We start from the raw sequence: 23,609 nt of genomic DNA, 5'->3' as shown, positions 1-23,609 counted from the left end.
ACGATCTCACAGTTTGTGACTTTGAATCCCACATTGGGCTCCATGCTGACAGTGCAGGGCCTGTGTGTTTGGGATTCTCTTCTCTTCTCTCTGCCCTTCCCCTGCTCGTGCTTGCTCTCTCTCGCAAAATAAATAAACTTAAAAAAAAACTTAGGGGCGCCTGGGTGGCGCAGTCGGTTAAGCGTCCGACTTCAGCCAGGTCACGATCTCGCGGTCCGTGAGTTCGAGCCCCGCGTCAGGCTCTGGGCTGATGGCTCGGAGCCTGGAGCCTGTTTCCGATTCTGTGTCTCCCTCTCTCTCTGCCCCTCCCCCGTTCATTCTCTGTCTCTCTCTGACCCAAAAATTAAAAAAAAAAAAAAAAAAAAATGTTAAAAAAAAAAAAAACTTAAAAATAAAATGTATTAACCTGACCTGACCAAAATTTAATGAGATAGAATACACCAAAATCAGCCAGGAAGCATTTCTATGAGGCCGAAACAACTAGAATGTAAAAGTTTTTGCCCAGAGGCTAAATGTGAGAGACCAAGGGAAAACCAAATTACAACTATATTACATTCTCTAATTCTCTAATAATGTAACAAAGATTCTAAACACATACCTTGATTTTGAAAGCTCTTTTGAATCCACTGGCAAAGAAGCCTCCAAAAGGGCCAATCAATGACGCAAATGTTGAAAGAGCAATGCTGTGTATCTGGAAAGGATACAAGCTCACTGTTTCCTAAACAGAAAAAAAGGGGGAAAGTGTTGAACTGCAATAAAATTGTATTTGAGCATGCCACCTAGACTAAGAACCATGATATAAATATTAAGTCAAACCATTTGCCACATTTTTGTTAACTTCACAAACTTTCAGGATCGTGGGAGAGAAAAATATTTTGCTCGCTCTCAATACCATTCTCTACGTAGCCAGCACTCTCCATTCCCTCCGTAGGCATACTGGCAGCACTTGGAACACTCAACTCTTGCAATTGATAGGATACTCTAGTTTATCTAGAAACTTCTACAACACTTGAGCTGTAGGCTTACTAAGAATCGGTTGAGTTGATTTCTGAATTTGTTTCTTACCAGTAGAACTTTGTAATTATATATTTTAATTCTGTATTTTATTTCACTTTAATTTTGTATGACAAAATAAAAGGAAATTTGGTCTTTGTCTCAAACCTGCTTTCAAAAAGACCACCAAATTGAGCATCAGCAAGACAGTTATAAAAGATTCAGAGAGGAGATAACAAAAATTGAGAAGAATTCAACAGTCTAATTATTTTGTAAATGCTTGGTTCTTGCTCCATTTTAAAGAAACTGAAACTACAAGTTGTAGACAGTGCATAAATACTCTGGTTTAAGAAAGATTCTTTAGACCACCAATCTCTGGACCCATTCTCAAAGTGAAGGCCTTACCCCAAAGCAAAGATCAGTAGTGTCAAAAAGTTTTACAGCAGATAACAGATGGCTTGGACACTGAAAACAATTCTTGGAATCCGTGCATTGAACACTCAAGGAGAGAAATAATTTACTGGTTAGTCTGCTCCTCAAAATTGTGGATTTTAGTTAAAAATATTTCAGATACACACAGGTACACAGTACACACCCAACTGTTTCATCCCCACTTTAACCAACCAACCACCAGTCCTGATGGCATGGATCAGCAGGGTTCTACCAGACAGCTTGTCAACATCCTTCAGTGAGAGATGTCAGTATTGCTTTTAAATGCCAACAGTGTGCTTTTTGAAGGTAAACTGATTTCTTAGAAGGAGCTGCTTTCTGTATAGTACAGGTCCCCTAAAAATGAAGGGAATTTGAGCTGCTGAATTTTAATTACGCTTTAAATTGAGTCAATTCATACCAGTTACAAGGGAAGCTCACTGTAAACCATTTGATTGGTAGAAATCTAAGAAATACTGAAAAATATTTTCAAAAAAATACAAGATAAATTACCATCAGTAATCAAACTATCAAGTAAATTCCTAAGAGACAACTGGTTTGTGATAGTAATATTCATTTTATGTTTGAGAAAGGGAAGTCACAAGGGAATAGAAAATATTATTGATGCTAAGTAGACAGTGATACCACTTCTGTATCATTGAATTTAAAATTCTGTACAAATTGATTTCTTGGAAAAAGTTTAGTCCTATTTTTAAATGAACCTTAAACTTTGGGATGCAGGATCCTTAACTATGTTTATCTTACCTGTCTCAACACCACCTTTAGAAAGGGAGGAAGTGAATAACTCTGAAGCTGGAAAAGTTCTGAGGGTTCACATTCTGTAACGAAGGAGTTTACATCACTTCGGTATTCCACTGGGCAGACGAAGTACTGATATTTGGATAACATGTAGGCAGCCTGAATAACAAAGCAGGAGTCCATGACACATTGAATGAAAAAAATCTGTCCATCTATCATATTTCTTAACTATCATAATGTGTCAGAAAGACCAGAGACAGAATGCCAAAATTTCTTTGCATTCACATTTTGCTATGTATTTTAAAAGTCAGATGGTCATAAATGACCCGATAAAAGACTCTGAAAAGCCACTAGAAAACAAAAAGATTTTCCGGGCGCCTGAGGGGCTCAGTCAGTTGAGCATCTGACTCTTGATTTCATCTCAGGTCACAATCCCAGAGCCCAGCTTTGGGCTCTGTGCTGAGCATGGAGCCTTGCTTAAGATTCTCTCTTTCCCTCTGCCTCTTTCCGTGAAGGAAGGAAGGAAGGAAGGAAGGAAGGAAGGAAGGAAGGAAGGAAGGAAAGAAAGAAAAGAAAAGGAAGGGAAGGAGGGAGGAAGGAGGGAGAGAGGGAGAGAGAGAGAATGAAAGGAAGAAAGAAAGAAAAGAAAAAGGTTTTGGAAATCAGTGATCTTACAATCTTTGTATGACAACAAAAAGAAGGAAGGGGAAAGAGAGAAAAAGAAAACTGCTGTATTACAGCAAGGTTTTACTTTTTTAAAGTACACATAATGAATGTTAGCAGAAGCTAACAATTATAAAGGGATGAGAGAGTACAGGACTGAAGTTTATTGCATAAATTATGGTTACATTAATTTCAACAATAAACAACTGGTTATTCAAAATTACTAATAAGTGAAAAACACCATTGTTTTTAACCAACCCAGGAAACTATTACTGAAGTATTCTTATAGCCATATCACTACAATTTTTAAAACTAGCTATCCTCAGCCATGGGAGAAGATACATAAAATATTTCATTATAAATTTAAATTGCCAGACAACAGTTACCCTCTTATTCTGCAGCCATTTGCCCCATTATATTGCTGAAGAATGGTTAACAAATGTACAAATATGACACTAGGAATGGATTTAATCCAACCATTCCAACCAGTTTACTCAAAATCATTTATTAAAAAATATATGTAATTTCCTTCCTTGTTACTTTGTCATGCATTATATTCTTATAGAGTAGCTCTTTATTTTCTTCTAATGATATGGCTATTCTTGTAGTATTTCTAAATAAGTCTTTAATGATACTAATACCACATTCTTATAGTATTATTTAACTTAATATTCTAATTATACCTGCTTTGTGATGTAAAAACATTGGACAAGCCTGGATCTCTTTTCATTGTTCTATTTATCAATTATTATCTCATCAGTATTCTACCACATAAACATCAGAATAATTTTACTCAATTCTATTGCCACTTTCTTGAGAATCAACTAAACTTACAAATTAAACAGGGCAATTATGGTAGTATTCCCATCCAGGAACCTGGCACATTTCCACTTATTTGTATTTTGCTCCCTCTCAAAGCTCCATGTTGTTACCAGTTATTCCACATCTGGCTACAGAATATATTCTAGAACTATCAGGGACTAGACTCTTTAAAAATTAAACTTCCTACCAGTTATTTTTTTTGCATACTTCTATCCAGCCATTTTACTGTATCTTTATTAATTCTCATGAGACCTCTTTTAATACAAACATAAATTCCATAATTGTACACTAATTATTAAAATGTTAACAATATCTATTATGCATGGCTAAAAGTAAATGTCAATTATTTTTATCAAACTTTTCCTGCAAGTTGGGTTTATAGCAGCAAACACCCCTACTAAATCAATTAGCCAGCATGCATTAAGGAGACAGAGTTCTTCAACATCGTTTATATTCTCTGCTTTTCTCAAAGCCACCACTTGTCCCAGCACCTGTGTCCCTGTGTCCCCCATAAGGCAGAACAGCTGTTAGAAACTGCCAAACACAACAGCACAACAGCGGGTCTCAAATCTAGCTGTACGTCAGAATTAACAGGGAGTCCACTGACGGGATAGGGCTGGGACATATATTTTGTATAAGCAACACAGACAATTCTATTTTTTTTTTTTTAAGATGTATGTATGTATGTATTTACATATTTTTAAAGTTTTTTTTTTTAATGTTTGTTTATTTTTGAGAAAGAGTGACAGAGCATGAGCAGGAGAGGGACAGAGAGAGGGAGACACAGAATCCGAAGCAGGCTCCAGGCTCTGAGCTGTCAGCAAAGAGCCCAACACAAGGCTCAAACTCATGAACTACAAGATTATGACCTGAGCTAAGTTGGACGCTTAACTGACTGAGTCACCCAGGCGCCCCTACTTATTTACTTAAGAGGGAGGGTGTGGGTAGAGGGAGAGAGAGAGAGAATCTTAAGCAGGCTCTACACCCAACAGGGAGCCTATTGTAGGGCTTGATCTCAAAACCCTGAGATCATGACCTGAGCTGAAATCAAGAGTTGAACACTTAACCAATGGAGTCACTCAGGCACCCCTCTCCCCAGGTAATTCTGATATGAGGCCATGATGAGAACTACTGGAGTACAGAATTGGCTCTGTTTAATGGGTTTCAATAAATACATTATTAGCATTTTGTGGTTCAATTTTTTTAGGTTCAAAATAGATTGATAAATTTGCCACCATTTTCAAAATATAAATAAAATAAACATCTCAGTAAAACTCACAATGAATCCAAACACGACTGTGGAAAAGAAACCGCCAATGAATCCTTCCCAAGTCTTTTTAGGAGACAACTAAAAAAGGCCAAATAAAATTAAAAAGTTACTACACTCACAAAACACACAAATACATATGGCAAATTGTTTTCAGTGAATTCCCACAATACCTTATACATCTCTCCGTACTTTTTTCTTGATGGAATGGCTTTGGAAACCTTTTTCTTTCATTCCATGATCCCGATTTATTTGTACAAATTTCTCTAGTAATATCTAACACATTTTAGACCCTCAAACTGTGAATATATGTTTCTATATAAATAACCTCAATTTATTTTTTTCTCTCCCAAAGAACTATGAACTCTATATTGAAATCATCATCCCATGACTTTTATGCTTATATAAACCCCCACAATAGGGTGGTTCTTGCAATAAGGGTGAGATATAGTCATTCCAAGTACATATGGTCTGTATTGACCTACTACTGACAAAAAATAGAAGAATGAGTATAACAAAACACAGACATTGCAGCACATGAGATTTTCATATATTCTCAAAAATGCCATGCATTCAACAGACCTCTTCCTGAAATGGCAAAACACTCCAGATACAGTATTTGCTCCACAAGTATTCACATATCCTTCTCCCTTGGGTCACAATCTATGTCTGTCTCCATGAAGAAAGGAACATGTTGTGCTTCTAATAATAGATACTGTTTCAGATTCCGGCTATTGTTTCTCAGTCAATGGGGCATTCAGGCAGAGAAATCTGGAGGAAAGTTTGGAAATCAGTGATGCAGGGGCAGGAGGAAAAGATTTGGGAGTGCACAGCTCTAACTGCCTGAGGTGCCCTATATGATAAGGACTGATGTATGGGGAGATCACTGATGGCCTCTGTGATGACTCTTTCAGTGGATGGGTGGGGACAGAAGCCAAATAAATATCAGACAGAAGTTTCTGCAGACAGAAACAGGTGACAGGCTAATCTACATGATCTCTTTATAGACCTTTTGTCCTAATGATGTTCATAAAACCCAAAGCCAAAGTGTTGACAGAAATGGTTTCTTGACAAATCTGATAACAATTCTGCCACAGAGACAATTTCCTAGGATGATTCAGTATTACTGTCATGAAGTAGTTGACTCAAATTCAAAAGTGCCTGTTGATTATTTTAAAGATGACTTCTCAAATTAAATTGACCTATATAAAACTGATTTAGGGGTTAACTTGCTTAATCACATATGGGTATATTATACAACTAATCCAGCCTGGTAAATTCACTAGAAATCTGTGTCCAAAATCAAACAGTAAGACTCCTCTACAACCATAACAGCCTCTCTGAAGGCTTTCTAAGCCAAAAACTTATCTGGTACAGAAGTGAATATTTAATCACTTGCCCTGATGCTACAGCAGCTTTAGAAACTTTTAAAAATATATATATATATATACCTTGCTTGCTGTATCCCTCCCTATAGCTCAGCCTGATGCTGTATGCTGCTGGACTCTTACATGGGGAAGAACTTATGGAAGACTTTTAAAGGACAGGCACATCCATGTGTTCCTCTGGGAACACTTAAGCTACTCTTGTATCATTCTTAACAAACAGGTTTTGTATCTGCACAATTGTCCCAGTCCCTCCAAACTGCCTTCATACAGTAACATCAAAATAGCCAACCAAAATATTCGTGGGGATATTATTAAAGACTTTCGACAATACATGAATGGGGAGAACCCTATCTAAAGCCCCAACATGAAAAGTTTGTTTAAAGGTAATCAGTTCTAGTAAAAGGTCTATTTTTCCATGAGGAATCAGTTTGTTTCTTTCTTCCCCAAAACGAGCACTGTATAATTCATTAATTCATTTCTTTCTTTGCCTCCACTGAATGTAAGCAGAACCAAATCTAAGGCAAAACAACATGGTCTTTTCACATGTATTTTCCTTTCCCTTATCTTAACCTTTCCTTATTACATGCATTATCAGTATTTTATTGTAGGGCCTCAAATTTTTTCAAAATAAGCTTGGGTGTAAAAGTCTTACAAGTGGACAGGACTATGGGAAGGTGATGAAGTGTACACTTTTTAAAAAAATTTGGTAAAGGAGGTGATAGAGAAGACAGTGACAGGGGAGAGCAGAGTCTAGGAAAGGCTTGTTTGTAGGGTTGCTGGGGAATGAAGAAGAATTGCACTATAGCTAACAGAAAGAAACCAGCAGAAAGATGAAATGAGCCTTCTTCACAAGACAGAGGACAAATGATGGAGTCAGGTCCTTACTGAGGAGCTAACAGGTTATCTAAGAATCCACATGGAATCACTGGGAAACATGGCTCACTGCCTCTACACTATGGCTGTTAAACACAGCTAAGGAAAATCAAAGCACCTCAGAAATAAAAATGTGCAACAGCACCAAATTGTTGGAGATCTTCTCCAGTGGCTAATCTTTAAGGTTATGGTAATGGCTTGCTTGTGATGTTGTTCCATTACCTTAATTAATGGAGTCCTCCCAAAAAAAAATCCAAAAAGGTAAGCAGTTATGTCATTGCAAATAACACTTGATATTGGAACAAGGAACCTTAAAAAAAATCAGAAAAAAGTCCATATGATTAAGTGGCAAACATTTATATACGTTTATGACTCATATTGAACCAATGCAATAGCCCTTTGGATTATATTGCAGCCTCATCCAGAACATAACACTTGCCAAAACATTAGTAGAAACAATAAGTATCAAGTAAATTTTCCCATTAAGCAATTCAGCAGAGCAAAATCTATAAATAAACTAACATACCAGGAGAATATTGCTAAGGAAAATATTAAATAATCAATTTAATTTTAATATTAAGCAATCCATTTCTATAGCTATAGTCTTTCAAATTTTACTTTTATGAGGAACAAGTTATAAATAGAACAAAGAATTTAAAAAGCGGTCTTTCAAAATGGAAATAAGTCATCTGTTTAGACACAGTATAATCTTCATAAATTTATACCAAGCTCTTAATAAAAATTCTTTTTCAGGAATAATTATCAATTTCAATTCTATCTTAGCCTATAGTTACATGAAACCCTACTAATTGTACGGAACCTACTAATTTCAGTAACTGCTCCCCATCAATTAAAGTCTGCATACGGAAGACAATCTTTATACACACACCTCAGTATAAACAAATTAAAACACAGAGCTGTGAAGGGTTTTATCTTGACAAAACCTATCAACTGTAAAAGATTTTAATTAATGGACTTAAAAGAATGCAGGGAAAATATGGTCAGATTTCTTAAAGCGTAACTTTTTCTCCACTCTGATTTTTAACTAATAACTTTCATAATTTTAAACAAAAATGCTTTCTGAATCTGCAAGGCACTGCTATGTAGCAAGTAACTCCATCTGAAATCTGGACACCTACGCCTGTGTAAAGGCAGAGTAAAACCTACCCAACTTTCACCCAGAGAAAATACATTGCCAGCATTCTGTTTGCTGACAAGCAAACGTTCATGTACTTTTTGCATTCCACAAAAATAATATACTCTTTTTAAAGTCTATGTGTGCTTTGTAAAAAGGCACACTAAAGGTGCAGTAACACCCGAAAATGTTAATTTGTGGGAGCTTTTAGGAAGACTTCCTGCATTTTATTTGGAACCTGAATAAGAGGGTTTTCAAGTTGTTAACAAAGCATTTGTCTTCAGATGTCAAATGGTAAGCAAAACTCAGGAAGACATTTTAATGAAATAGAGCAACAACAGAGAGTACATTTTAGTAGAAATCTGAAAGACACTGTCCAATGTGAAAGAGCTTTAAAAAGGCTAGGATATAAATACAAAGCAGCATAACACTGTCCCCTTACCATATCATGCCTTCAAACAGATTTTGGATGACAAGATGTGACTGGGTAACTGTTATCAGTAAAGTGACATGAGTCCATGCGAACTGTTAATAGCCCAAGAACAAAACAATTAGTGAACACAACTCATCAGTGCAGCCCTGGAGCAACAGCAATTTTGAAACACAAGTTTCTAGCATGACTTTCAGTCAAATTTTAAAAGGTAGGGTCATACAGAATAAATGCTGTTAGTAAATTATATTCATTTTGGTGCCTACTGGAACCTTAAGACCATGAAGACATTTAACAAAGTAATCTTAATTCATACACAAATAGAAAGCTAACAGTATTGATACACTACTAAATTTAAAAACATATACAAAATATACAATAATCTTGAGTCATTAGTTAAAAATGATAATGAGAAAGTTATGGTGGTTGTTTCAGAATTTAGAGAGAAACATTTTCCTTGGCATTCTGCAGTTATTAAAAATGCTGAAAATGATTTTTCTTTCAGAATTCACTATGGTAGCTTTTTCCCATTAGGAGTTATTTCTGACTTCAAATAACTCAAACCAGCAGGGACCAATTACCCTTAAGTGCCAGCTCTTCATTCTCGAAAACTGGTCTTCACAGCACTATTCAATGACAGTATTTGATTTCAGATTTTCAAAGACTTGTGTGTCTCATCAAGTCCATCTAGCCTGAGAGATGTCACTTTAGTAATTTTTAGCATCATCAGTATGAGGACAATATGAATGAAAAAAACTAATGTTTCTATATGTTTGTCTTACAATTTTGATTAGAATTTATAAAATGTTCATAATTCTTAATATTTTGATTTATTCATAACTTATTTCCCATTTTGGCAAATAATATATTAGTTGTTTTGTTTTGTTTTTTATCTGTATAAAAGATCCAATTCTTTTTATACTGGTTTCTTCAAAATGTATATTTAATTTTTTTCAGTAGGCACCATTTATATTTTCATAGCACATTCTATTATTTCTAACTTGTCTTGATGATTTCTATATTCTTATGGAGAATTTTAATCTCCTCTCAAGATCCCCAGAAATTAGAAATGTAAGAAATTCTAGTTTCCCAGTGAAGATGCTCAATAGAATGTCTTAATGGAGAAAAGCAAAGCATAAAGAATAGGAAATATATACAAATCCAAAATAAGCCTAACACATAAATTCACAGATTTAAATACTATATTTTGCATTTTACAATCTTATAATTAGCCAGCTTTTAAGAAAATAAGTTCATAATGCACAGTGATAAATTTCATTAAACACTGAACATACTTCAATGATACAGTGCAAAAAAAAAAACCTTAGGGCAAAAAGAATTATGCAATCAACTGTGTGACTAACCACAACTACCAAGAAAATATATGTTCTGTTCTCTTTATGCTCAGGCTAACAACAAATAAACATAGATACTTTCTCTAGAAAAACATGGTATGTGTTTTCCTTACTAACTGTTCAGGAGACTATGAACATGCTTCAAATATTTGATTTTCATTTTATAGCCTTTGAAAATATTCAAAGAAAGAGTTTGGGAAACTTTGAAAACAGTTAAAATTTTTAAACCTTCAAAAACTTTACAACTTAAACCTTTTGTATTTAATAGTCAACCAAAACTGAAATGCCCCCACATTAGGCAAAACACCAACTAGCAGATTAGATCTACTCACTACAGAAAAAAAAAATTAAAGGTGAGTGTTTTTATTATATACAGTGACTACAGAATAGTAGTTAATACAGACCATATAAAACTGCAGACGATAATGTTTCTTCACCAAGCTCAGCACAAACATGCAGAAACCTGTTCAAGAACAAAACACATGCACTTGTGCAATTTGTTACAAAATTTAAGATTCACTGAGCTCACATAAGCCAATTTTCTGAACCACTTCTAGATATAGTTTAGCACTTACTCATAGGTCACCTCTCCTACTCATATTAAGCATTTTATTTTTTATTTTTATTTTTATTTTTATTTTTTTTTAGGTAGGTTTCACGTCCAGTTTGGAGCCCAATGTGGGGCTTGAACTAAATGAAGGCCCTGAGCTCAATACCTGAGCTGAGATCAGGAGTCCGACACATAACCTACTGAGCCATCCAGGTGCCCCTTATAATAAGCATTTTAAATAAAAGTTTCTTGAGTGAAATGATCTTGTATTCTCCAAAATGCCTACTATATTCCATGACATAAATGCAATAAACATCCCCTGCATTAAGAGAATTAGTCTCTTGCAAATATGTGAACATGAAAAAACAGATCTTGAATTTCAGCTGAATAAAAGTTATCTGCATAGAGAGAAACCTCCAAGGGAAAACCTATAAGGCTATCAGCTGATTTTTCAGCAGGAACTTTGCAGGCCAGAAGGGAGTGGCATGACATATTCAACGTGCTGAAAGGAAAAAATCATACAACCAAGAATACTCTATCTGGCAAGTATATCATTTAAATTTAAAGAAAAAATAAAGAGTTTCCCAAACAGAAGATAAAAGAGTCTTACAAGAAGTATTAAAGGGGCCTCCTTAAGTAGAAAAGAAATTGCCATAAGTAAACATAAGAAAATTATGAATAAAAAGATGTAAAATATGATCACATACATATAATACATGGGGGGGGAGTAAAAAAAGGAAAAGAAAAGGTGTTTGTTTCTTTTTCTGTTGTTTTTTTTTTTCAAAGAATGTGTTTGAACTTAAATGACCATTAAATTAATGTAGACTGCTACTTAGGATGTTATATATGAGTCTCATGATAACCACAAACCTAAGATCTGTAATCGACACAGTAAACAAAGAGAAAGAAAGTCAAACATAAGACTATTGAAACTTATCAATCACAAAGAAGGAGAGCAAGAAGGAATAGAGAAGAGATACAAAAACAGCCAGAAAACAAGTAATAAAATGGCAATATCTATCAACAATTACTTTAAATGTAAATGGCCTAAATGTTCCAATCAAAAGACATAGGATGACAGAATGTATAAAGAAAAGAGGCCCATCTGTGTGCTGCTTACAAGCGATTCACCTCAGATCTAAAGATACGTATGGGGGAGGTGCCTGGGTAGCTCAGTCATTTAAGCATCCGACTCTTGATTTAGGCTCAGGTCATGATCTTCTGGTTTGTAGGATCAAGATCCATGTCAGAGTCTGTGCTGACAGTGCAGAGCCTGCTTGGGACTCTCTCTCCCTCTCTGTCTGCTTCTCCCCCACTCATTCTCTCTCAAAATAAATAAACATAAAAAAAAAGTAAAGACACATACAGACTGAAAGGGAAGAGATGGGAAAACATCTACCATGCAAACATAAGTGGGGAAAAAAAAAGCCAGCATAGCAATACTTATATCAAACAAAGTAGACTTTAAAACAAAGAATGTAACAAGAGACAGAGAAGGGCATTATATAATGATAAAGGGGTCAATCCAACATGAGGATATACCAATTATAAACATCTATACACCTAACACTGGAGCACCTAAAGCAAATATTAATGGACACAAAGGGAAAAATTGATGGTAATTCAATAATATTGAAGGACTTTAACACACCAGTTACATCAATGGGTAGATCATCCAGGCAGAAAATCAACAAAGGAAACAGTGCCTTTGAACGACACATGGGACCAGATAGACATAAGAGATACATACAGAACATTCCATCTAAAAACAACAGAATACACATTCTTTTTAAGTGCACTTGGGACCTCTCCAGAATAGAGCACATATTAGGCCACAAAACAAACCTCAATAAATTTAAGAAGACTGAGACCATGTATCTTTTCCAATCACAATGGTATGAAACTAGAAGTAAATCACAAGGAAAAAATGGAAACAACACAAACATATGGAGGCTAAACAATATGATCCTAACAACTAATGGGCCAAAGGAAATCAAAGAAGAAATTTAAAAAAAAAAATACATGGAGACAAATGAAAATGAAAACACAATGATCCAAAATGTTTGGAACACAGTGAAAGTAGTTCTAAGAGGAAAATACATAGTGATAAGGAGCTACCTCAAGAAAGAAGAAAGCTCAAATAAATAACCTAAACTTCACCTAAAGGAACTAGAAGAAGAACAAGCAAAGCCCAAGGTGAGTAGGAAAAAAGGAAACAATAAAGAGCAGAGCAGAAATAAATGACATAGAGACTAAAAACCACAGTAGAAAAAAAAGTCAGTGAAACCAAGAACTGGTTCTTTGAAAAAATAAACAAAATTAAGATACATCCTTAGCCACACTCATAAAAAAAAGAGAAAAGACCCAAATACATACAATCAGAAACAAGAGAGGAGTAACAGCTAAAACTAGAGAAACACAAAGGATTATAAGAGAATACTATGAAAAATTATATGCCAACAAATAAGACAATCTAGAAGAAATGGATAGATGAAATGGATAAATTTCTAGAAATACACAATCTTCTAAAACTAAACAGGGATAGAAAATCTAAAGAAACTGATTATAAGAAATTGAATCACTAGTAAAAAACTACCAAAAAATTAAAGTTCTGGACTAGACAGACTCACATTCAGAAAACATTTAATACCTATTCTCCTCAAACTATTTCAAAAAATAGAAGAAAAATGTCCAAATATATTCTACAAAGCCAGCATTACCCTGACACAAAAATCAGACAAAGACATCACACAAAAAAACCACAAACTACAGGCCAACATTCCTGAACACAGATGCAAAAATCCCCAATAAAACATTAGCAAACCACATACAACAACAATACATTATAAAGATTCACCAGGATCAAGGGGGATTTATTACAGAAATGCAAGGATGGTTCAATATTAACTAATCAACCAACAAGATATACACCACCATCAATAAAATGAAGGACAAGAATCATATGATCATCTCAATAGTTGCAAAGCATTTGACAAAACCCAACATCCATTAATGATAAAGTCTCAACAAAGTAGGGTTAGAGTATGTATGTGTACACACACACACACACACACACACACACACACACACACACACCCTACAGCTAACATCACACTCAATGTGAAAAACTGTGAGTTTTTCCTCTAAGATTACAAACAAGACAAGGATGTCCATGCTCCCCACTTTTATTCAACATGGTACTGGAAGTCCAAGCCACAGCAATCAGACAAGAAAAAGAAAGAAGAGGCATCCATATTGGTTAAGAGGTTAAACGGGGATCAAGACATGATACTATATACAGGAGATCCTAAAGACTCCACCCAAATACTACCAGAAGTAATAAATGAATTCAGTAAAGTTACAAGATATTAAATTAATGCCTAGAAATCAATAGTGTTTCTATCCACTAATAATGAGGTAGCAGAAAAAGAAATTAAGAAAACAAGACCATTTACAGTTGCACCAGAAAGAATAAAATACCTAGAAATAAATTTAACGAAAGAAGTGAAAGACCTGTACTCTGAAAATTATAACCACTGATGAAAATAATTGAAGATAACACAAACAAATGTAAAGATATTCCATGCTCATGGATCATAATAATTCATATTGTTAAAATGTCCATATTACCCCAATCAATCTACAGATTCAATGCAATTCCTAACAAAATACCAAAATACCAAGCATTCTTCGCAGAACTGGAACAAATAATACTAAAATTTGTATGGAACCTCAAAAGACCCCAAATAGCCAAAGTAATCTTGAGGGGGAAAAAAAAAGGCTGGAGGTATCATACTCCCAGGTTTCAAGATATACTATACAAAGCTGCAGTAATCAAAACGGTATAGTACTGACACAAAAACAGACACATAGATCAATGGAACAGAATAGGGACACCAGAAATAAATTCCTGATTATATGGTCAATTAATCTATGACAAAGGAAGCAAACATATAAAATGGGGAAAAGATAGTTTCTTCAATAAACAGATCTGGGAAAAACTGGACATGCAAACATACAAAAGAAACTAGACCATTTCTTAACACCATACAAAAAAATAAACTCAAAATGGATTTAAGACCTAAATGTGAGACCTGAAATCATAAAAATCCTAGAAGAAAGCACAGGCAGTAACTTCTCTGACATCAGCCATAGCAATATTTTTCTAGATGTGTCTCCTAAGGCAAGGGAAACAAAAGCAAAAGTAAACTACTGGGACTACCAAATAAAAAGCTTTTGTACAGCAAAGGAAACCATCAGCAATATAAAAGGAGACCTACTGAATGGGAAAAGATATTTGCAAATGATTTATCCAATAAAGGGTTAGTATCCAAAATATATAAAGAACTTCTACAACTCAACACCAAAAGAACACAAACAATCCAATTAAGAAAATTCAGGACCTGAACAGACATTTTTCCAACACACTGAAAAAGTGCTCAACATGACTAATAATCGGGGAAATGCAAATCAAAACCACAACAAGCTATCGCCTCATACCCATTAGAATGGCTCAAATTAAAAAGACAAGAAATAACAAGCACTGGCAAGGATATGGAGAAAAAGAAACCCTCATACACTGTTGATGGGAGTGTAAATTGTTACAGCCACTGTCTAAAACAGTATGAAGGTTCCTCAAAAAATTAAAAATAGGAATACCACATGAATCAAAAATTCCACTAATGGGTATTTACCCAAAGAAAACAAAGACACTAATTTGAAAAGATACATGCACCCTATGTTTATGGCAGCATTATTTACAATAGCCAAGACATGGAAGGAACGTAAGTGTCCATCAATAGACAGGTTAGGAATATGTGGCAATGTGGCTATATACGTGTGTGTACACACACACACACACACACACACACACACACACAGGAATATTACTTGGCCATAAAAAGGATGAGCTCTTCCCACTGCAACAACATGGACAGACCTAGAGTATTATGGTAAGTGAAATAAGTCAGAGGAAGACAAATGCCATATAATTATATTCATATGTGGAATCTAACAACAACAAATGAGTAAATAAGCAAAAACCCAGAATCTGACCTACAAATACAGAAAATAAATTGACAGTTAATAGAAGGAAGGTGGTGGGAGAATGGGCAAAGTGTGTGAAGGTGGGTGGGAGATATAGGCTTCCACTCATGGCATGAGTAAGTCACAGGAATAAAAGGCACAGCATAAGAAATATAGTCAGTGATATTGTAATAGCATTGTATGGTGACAAATGGTAGCTATACTTATGGTGAGCATAGCATAGGGTATAAACTTATCAAATCACTTTGTTGTACACCTGAAACTAATATAATATTGTGTGTCAACTATATTAAAAAACCACAAAGTATCATTATGAAAAAAAAACTTACTTGCTTTATCAGTCCATCAGGTGTATGTACAGAATGTTTTAATCTCTACATAAGACCAAAAATTAATACTAATTATATGGCAGCTAACATCTACTGAACACTTACTATGTTTCAGGCTCTCATTTAAGCATTTTACAAATATCACCTCATTTAATGCTTCTAACATCCCTATGATGGTAAGTATCTATTATTATCTTCATTTTATGTATGAAGAAAAATGCACAAAGGACTTTATTAACTGTCTGAAAATCACAGGGCTACAAAACAGTTAAACCCTCAGATCCTATGGACTCTGAAGAGCCATGTGGCTCCATAAATCCTTATTAGTAAGATTCAGGTTAAGAATGAATTGAAACTTCTCAGAACCATATTATAACTGTAGTAAAACATAATATTGTTTTTTTTTTTTAACGTTTATTTATTTTTGAGACAGAGAGAGACAGAGCATGAACGGGGGAGGGTCAGAGAGAGAGGGAGACACAGAATCTGAAACAGGCTCCAGGCTCTGAGCTGTCAGCACAGAGCCCGACGTGGGGCTCAAACTCACGGAGTGCAAGATCATGACCTGAGCCGAAGTCGGCTGCTTAACCGACTGAGCCACCCAGGCGCCCCCATAATAGTCTTAATAATTTAAAGATTTACAAGCAGCAAATGTGTTTGGGTTTATGTTTATATCCCACAAATTTATTACAACATTTTACTAAATAAAAATTATACCTAATTCAGTGAAATAATCATATACAAAATAAGGAGAGGCAACGGGAAGCACTTTTTGCCTAAGATATCAGTAAACTTCTAAAGAGAAATATTCCTTTACAGAAGTAGATATTGCAAATACATAAATTAAGTTTAACTTCAGTTAAGTAGCCATCCATGCATTCTATTCTACGATATCCTTACTATGAGTTCCCCAAGATAGAAAACGAATTGTCAGGTAATCTATCCCATATGAAATAAACACTAGCTTTCATATATCTAAGTTATATTTACCAAGGCCATTCTACCTACTAGAGCAACCAAGGTGGATACTACACTGACCAGAGTAAATAATCAACCAGCAGCTTCCTTTAGCTATTTTTTGAAAGCTAATTCGAAATGTCAGTGTAAAGGAAAATGACAAAGGAAGAAAATACATACTGGCTCCCAGATCCTATCTCACCTCCTATGTGTCACCTATGGAGTTAATGTGACTGACTGAACTGCAAGATAAACATGGGAACATTTTCAAATGGAAGCACAACTGAAAGCCCTAGGTCACTTTCTGGAGACAAAGAAAGAAACTGGGAGGAGGTACAGATTAAAACATGAAATTCATGGCTTTGAAATCACCAGTAGCATAAAGAACCTCTTTAGTAATTATTATTGCTTTTAAGATTTTATTCTCTAACAGGTAGACTTATTTTGTGGCTCAAGTAACAATGCAATTTCTGTGCTGTTTTATTCTATTGGTTCACAGTTAGAGGCAAATGTAAATTGGACGTGGTGTAGAGGCTAATGGGGTAAGAGCTGAGCAGAGACAAGACAGATGTTTCTGGAAGCTCTACTTCTGTCCAAACGGACCCCTCTGACTCTCCCAGCACAACCGTGGGAACTTCTCAACATCATTAACTGTGAATTATTGCCTCACAAATACCACTCTCACATGTATGGTTTTCTCATTTTTGAGATCATATAACACCATTCACCCTTAAGCATTTCTTCAAACAAAATCACTAACAGAATTATTCAATATTTTCCTAATGGTGATTTTTATCTAGGACAGTCTTAGTAACTCACTTTTACCTGGTCCAATTTCACTGTTAAATCACCAGTAACATGCAGCTTTTTATGGTGCTTTAATAAAGGCTATAATTGTCTGACTCTTAAGATACATTAAGATAATATAATTTTCTGAATTTGGCGAGGGTATATTTTCCTAGAATATCTAAGGAATATTATTTTTAAAGAACAATCTGAAAAAGAAACACATAAATTTATTTTTTCATACACAACCATAAAGCTATGTGTATGTTTTATGCTTAAATGTGTAAAAATACATTATACTGGGGTGCCTGGGGTGGCTCAGTTAAGCATCCAACTTTGGCTCAAGTCATGATCTCACAGTTTGTGGGTTCGAGCTCCTCATTGGGCTCTGTACTGACAGCTCAGAGCCTGAAACCTGCTTCATATTCTGTGTCTCCCTCTCTCTCTGCCCCTCCCCTGCTTGCACTCTCTCAAAAATAAATAAAAACGTTTTAAAAAATTTAATAAAAAATACATTATCCTATATTTCAATAAACCTATGGAAAGAATAACTTTGTCCATTTGGATACATAGTTTTACTTTTTTTTCCTAATTAATAAACAATATCTGAATGTTTACATCTCCAATTAAAAATAGGATTTCTTGGGGCATGGTTCATGGGTTTGAGCCCCACATCGGGCTCTGTGCTGACAGCTTGGAGCTTGGAGCCTGGAGCCTGCTTTTTGTTTTGTTTTGAATTTTGTTTTTAATGTTTATTTTATTTATTTTTATTTTTTTTAAATATGAAATTTATTGTCAAATTGGTTTCCATACAACAATCCCAACAGGTGCCCTCCTTAATACCCATCACCCACCCTCTCCTCCCTCCCACCCCCCCATCAACCCTCAGTTTGTTCTCAGTTTGAGTCTCTTATGTTTTGGCTCCCTCCCTCTCTAACCTTTTTTTTTTTTCTTCCCCTCCCCCATGGTCTTCTGTTAAGTTTCTCAGGATGCACACAAGAGCAAAAACATATGGTATCTGTCTTTCTCTGTATGACTTATTTCACTTAGCATAACACTCTCCAGTTCCATCCACGTTGCTACAAAAGGCCATATTTCATTCTTTCTCATTGCCACGTAGTATTCCATTGTGTATATAAACCACAATTTCTTTATCCATTCATCAGTTGATGGACATTTAGGCTCTTTCCATAATTTGGCTATTGTTGAAAGTGCTGCTATACACATTGGGGTACAAGTGCCCCTATGCATCAGCACTCCTGTATCCCTTGGGTAAATTCCCAGCAGTGCTATTGCTGGGTCATAGGGTAGATCTATTTTTAATTTTTTGAGGAACCTCCACACTGTTTTCTAGAGCGGCTGCACCAGTTTGCATTCCCACCAACAGTGCAAGAGGGTTCCCGTTTCTCCACATCCTTGCCAGCATCTAGTCTCCTGATTTGTTCATTGTAGCCACGTTTAATGTTTATTTTTGAGAGAGACAGAGCATGAGTAGGAAAGAGGCATAGAGTAAGGGAGACACAGAACCTGAAGCAGGCTCCAGGCTCTTCTCTGTAAAGAGCCTGACAGGGGGCTCGAAACCATGAACAGTGAGATCAGGACCCAAGCCAAAGTCGGACACTTAACAGACTGAGCCATCCAGGCACCCCTATAATTATGTTTAATTACTACTACTGGTCAGCATTTATGTACATAGCACTGCACCTAGTGCTGTCCATACAAAGATGTGTACATCCTGTTGTCTAGTATATCAAAGAGTTCCCAGGTAGTTAGGGAGATCCAATTACCCAAAAGACTGGAGAGAAATATATTCAAAAAGAAAATGAATGAGATTTCTAAACGAGTCAGGAGAAGTAAAGGAGAAAAAAGGCATTAAAAAGCCCATAAAGATGAGATTGAGGCAATTTCAGAAAAATGGACAATCAAAAAATATTTATTGAACAGTGAAGATATGCCAGATACAAAAAAAAAGAATAAAATGAATATGACCAGCACTCCCATTCAAGGAGTTCAGTCAGAATCTAACTGAAGAGACAGAAATCATAATGAAGTTGTTTCTAAAATTTACTGTTGGTGATTAACCAATTCAATACATGTAGTCCTTAATTCAAAAAACAGACATTAAGATGGACCCAGGATTAAATATTGGAGCTTAATGACTCTTTCTCACTCTTTCATGTGGCCATATTTTTCAAAACATTTCAAATATCATGTTACGTGAAATCAGAAGCCCACTGCATTATGTGGCCCATATTGAGACATTAGACTCGACTGAGTTGTTTTTAAAAAGTTTTAACTGAATCTGTATTGTAGAAACTGTCACACAAACCATTATATTAGCTTAGACAAAGAAAGTTTTCTATCATCTATATGTTGAGTTTAAGGTGTAGAACAACACTGGCATGTGCACAGATTCTGTCTTTAACTCAAAAACTGTAAATGGTTTTGGAGGTAGAGTCCTCTGTGAACAGTTGTTTGTGATGTCTTTCTAAAGATTTCATCAACACCCTTTGAGATAATTAGATATCTAGGATGTCTGGGGAAAAAATTCTTAATTATGCATTAACTTTAGCCATGATTTAATTTTACAAGTCTACTGATGTTCTTGAATTCAAAGTATTATGTTCCAGTCACACCTTCTCCTTTAGGGTTTTTTTATAGATCAAAATACAAGCATACATGCATACATTTCAAGCAAAAAAAGTACTAGAAATAACATGCATATCACTGGTCAGCTAAAGAGATGTTACAGTGATGATATTAAGAGTCAAACATCTTAAGCTTATTCACTCATCACTATTTACATAATCACATGGCTGCTCTGGTTCCTAAAGAGCCCCAAATCCAAATGACCAAGAGCTTTTTAAAAATGTGTTTAGACCCTAGAGAAAATGTTTTTTCTATTACTTTCAGCCTTGCTAATTTTTTCTTCGTTACCAATCAAATTCATTTTACAACAAAATTATCTAAATTTCAGAATGACTTTCTGGGTCTTTGTCAGTGAGTTGCTTTGTATGATATTAGACAGGTCATTTAGTCTCATGGGCCTTGGTGAGGGGGTCAGACCTGGAGATACCTACATTCTATTTTAATAACATTCAGTATCAATGAAATAGCTTGGGCTGCATCTGCTGTTTAAATCTGCTAAGACCTACACCTTCCAAAGCCATTTGATCACTGAAGAACTAAAATTCTTATAGGACTCCTTTGAATATTTTTTTACAAAAAGAATTCCAAAGATTTTCACAGCATAATTTGAGAAAAAAGTACACATTCTCAACATAGCATGCTTTCTATTTCCTCACTCCTGTTTTAAAGTCAAATTCCCTTTGCTAGACTAAGCCCAAGAATGTTGTTAACTACTTCAAGAATCACCAATAAGGCCTCAAGATGTGGCAAGCAAAACACAGACGCTGAAAATATATCTATAAGAAGCACTGGGTGTGAATGTCCATGTTCCCGGCCTCTTGACCATTCATCCAAAAAGTATGTATTGGGAACATAAATGCCAGGCCTTGCACTAGGCACTGGGCATTTAAAAAATAAGAGAGACACAAAGTAGGTTGTTTATGTTCTAACAGGACCACATCTAGGCCACACGTAAAATGATAATAGATACAGAATACTATGCATGATTTATATTAGAAGTTTTATCATTTAACACAGCAGCTCCTAGGTTACTACAACGTTGCATTAGGAAACTACATTCATAAAACTGTAATAATGTCAATATCCTGGTGTGATATTGTACTTTAGTTTTGCAAAATATTACCATTGCTGGCAACTGGGCAAAGTGTGTAAGGGATAGCTCTTATCACTTCCTACAACTACATGTAAACAGGTGATTATCTCAACAAAAAGTACATTTTTAGCCAATAATTTGGGATACAAAAGCAATTTTTCATAGACTGTTATAAAGACCAGTTTGGCGGCACCTGGATGGCTCAGTGGGTTGAGCACCTGACTTCAGCTCAGGTCATGATCTCACGGTTTGTGGGTTTAAGCCCCACATCGGGCTCTGTGCTGACGGCTCAGAGCCTGGCGCCTGCTTCAGATTGTGTCTCCCTCTCTCTCTGCACCTCCTCTGCTTGCACTCTGTCTCTCTCTTTTCAATGTTTGTTTATTTTTGAGAGAGAGAGAGAGAGAGAGAGAGAGAGCGTGAGCAGGGGAGGAACAGAGAGAGAGGGAGTCACAGAACTCAAAGCAGGCTCCAGGCTCTGAGCCGTCAGCACAGAGCCTGACATGCAGCTCGAACTCACGAACCGTGAGATTATGACCTGAGCTGAAATCGGATGCTCAACCCACTGAGCCACCCAAGCACCCCCCCCCCCGTCAAAAATAAACATTAAAAAAAAAAATAAAGAGCAGTTTGTTTCTAAGAATAGCCCACAGTTATTTTTATTTTTTAATATATAACCAACCCTCTTAGTATTTAAGTTTTTTATGTTTATTTCTGTGTGTGAGAGAGAGAGAACACGAGCAGGGAAAGGGCAGAGAGAGGGGGGTACAGAGGATCTGAAGCAGGCTCTGTGCTGACAGCAGAGAGCCTGATGTGAGACTCGAATTCACAAACCATGAGATCATGACCTGAGCTGAAGTTGGATGCTTAACTGACCGAGGCACCCAGGAACCTCCAACCCTCTTAGTATTAAATACAAACTCAGGCCCTCCTTATATTTAGCATGAATTACAGTACCAGTTTCCTGTCTGGTCATCCTATTAATGTCTCCCAACTCATCCTTCACTACACTACAGATCTAGTTATATCATCTCTTAATTTAAAATTCTCCATTGGTTTCTTAGGGATAAAGTCCAAATCCTTCCCGTGATACACAAGGCTTCTCAAGACGTGGCTCCTTCCCACCTCCTTTCCAACCTTTAATGCCTGCCAGTGGCCCAGAACATGCAATCCTCTCTCATTTCCAACCTTTGCACCTTTCCTCTGCCTGGAAGGCCCTTTTCCTCTATTCACCTAGCAAATGTCTGCTTGTTCTTTACTATTCATGACACTTGTCATCTCTTCTCAAAGGCCTTCTATGGTCTCCAGCAGAGTAAAGTCCTCCTTACCCTTCATGCTCTTCGAGGTCCCTGTCCACATTTCAGCAATGGACTAGAGGAGTCATGTCTCACCAGTTTCAAGACCCAGAAGGCATGCTATCAACCTCCTTTCCCTCTATATATCCTCAACACCATTTGTGGTACCTAGGATTTGGAAAGCACTCATATGTTTGCTGAAAAAATGGCTTTTGATGAGTTTTTATGATTCTAATAGCCTAAAACAGCAAGCGGTAAGCTATTTCTATGGCAGAAATTAAGTCAGAAAAAAAGGAAGAAATACTGATTTTACTTTAGAAAAGCAGAGTCAGAAAGTTTAGCATATGAAGCAAACAATTACTAAAAATTAAGAGCTAAATAAAACAAAGAAAATAAATTACACTGTCTTCACCCACTCAAAGGAGAAGTTATTCTTAATATTAGTTATAGCAAACCACAAAGGGAAAGTAAGAAAAGGAAACAGTAGGCACCTTATTTTATGACATTCTACCTCAGATTTGCTGTACACACATCAATACAGATGTAACTGCAGATATGAAAAAACTGGATTCAGATGTGCTGATATCAAACCATGCACAAACTGCATTAAGTGGAAAAAAACAGGTAGGTAATAACCTGTTCTCATTTGTATTAAAAAAATGAGGGTGGAGAGGATATAAACATATAAGCTTTAATACTTAGAAAATGTCTGCAAAAGTACTGGCCAACTTCTGGAGACATTCTGGAGATTGTAAATAAGGCTCTGAGGCAGGAGGGAGATTTCACTGAATAC

The 23,609-nt window shown here is 35.8% G+C and overlaps 1 protein-coding gene across 1 annotated transcript in view; it reads right to left on the bottom strand.

Moving 5' to 3' along the window:
* Window positions 1-23,609, bottom strand: part of CDS1 (CDP-diacylglycerol synthase 1) — a 68,937-nt gene that overhangs the window by 6,795 nt on the left and 38,533 nt on the right. The window contains exons 6-11 of the mRNA XM_049630819.1: window positions 10,519-10,577; window positions 8,772-8,854; window positions 7,417-7,504; window positions 4,946-5,014; window positions 2,188-2,340; window positions 599-718 (exon numbers count right to left, since the gene is read on the bottom strand). Coding sequence (XP_049486776.1) covers window positions 599-718; window positions 2,188-2,340; window positions 4,946-5,014; window positions 7,417-7,504; window positions 8,772-8,854; window positions 10,519-10,577 — 572 coding nt within the window. The remainder of the gene's footprint in view (window positions 1-598; window positions 719-2,187; window positions 2,341-4,945; window positions 5,015-7,416; window positions 7,505-8,771; window positions 8,855-10,518; window positions 10,578-23,609) is intronic.

This window comes from Panthera uncia, chromosome B1 (genome assembly GCF_023721935.1).
Source record: "Panthera uncia isolate 11264 chromosome B1, Puncia_PCG_1.0, whole genome shotgun sequence".
Lineage (NCBI taxonomy): Eukaryota > Metazoa > Chordata > Mammalia > Carnivora > Felidae > Panthera > Panthera uncia.
Note: the sequence above shows the minus strand (reverse complement) of the source record. Positions and strands in the feature narration are given on the sequence as shown.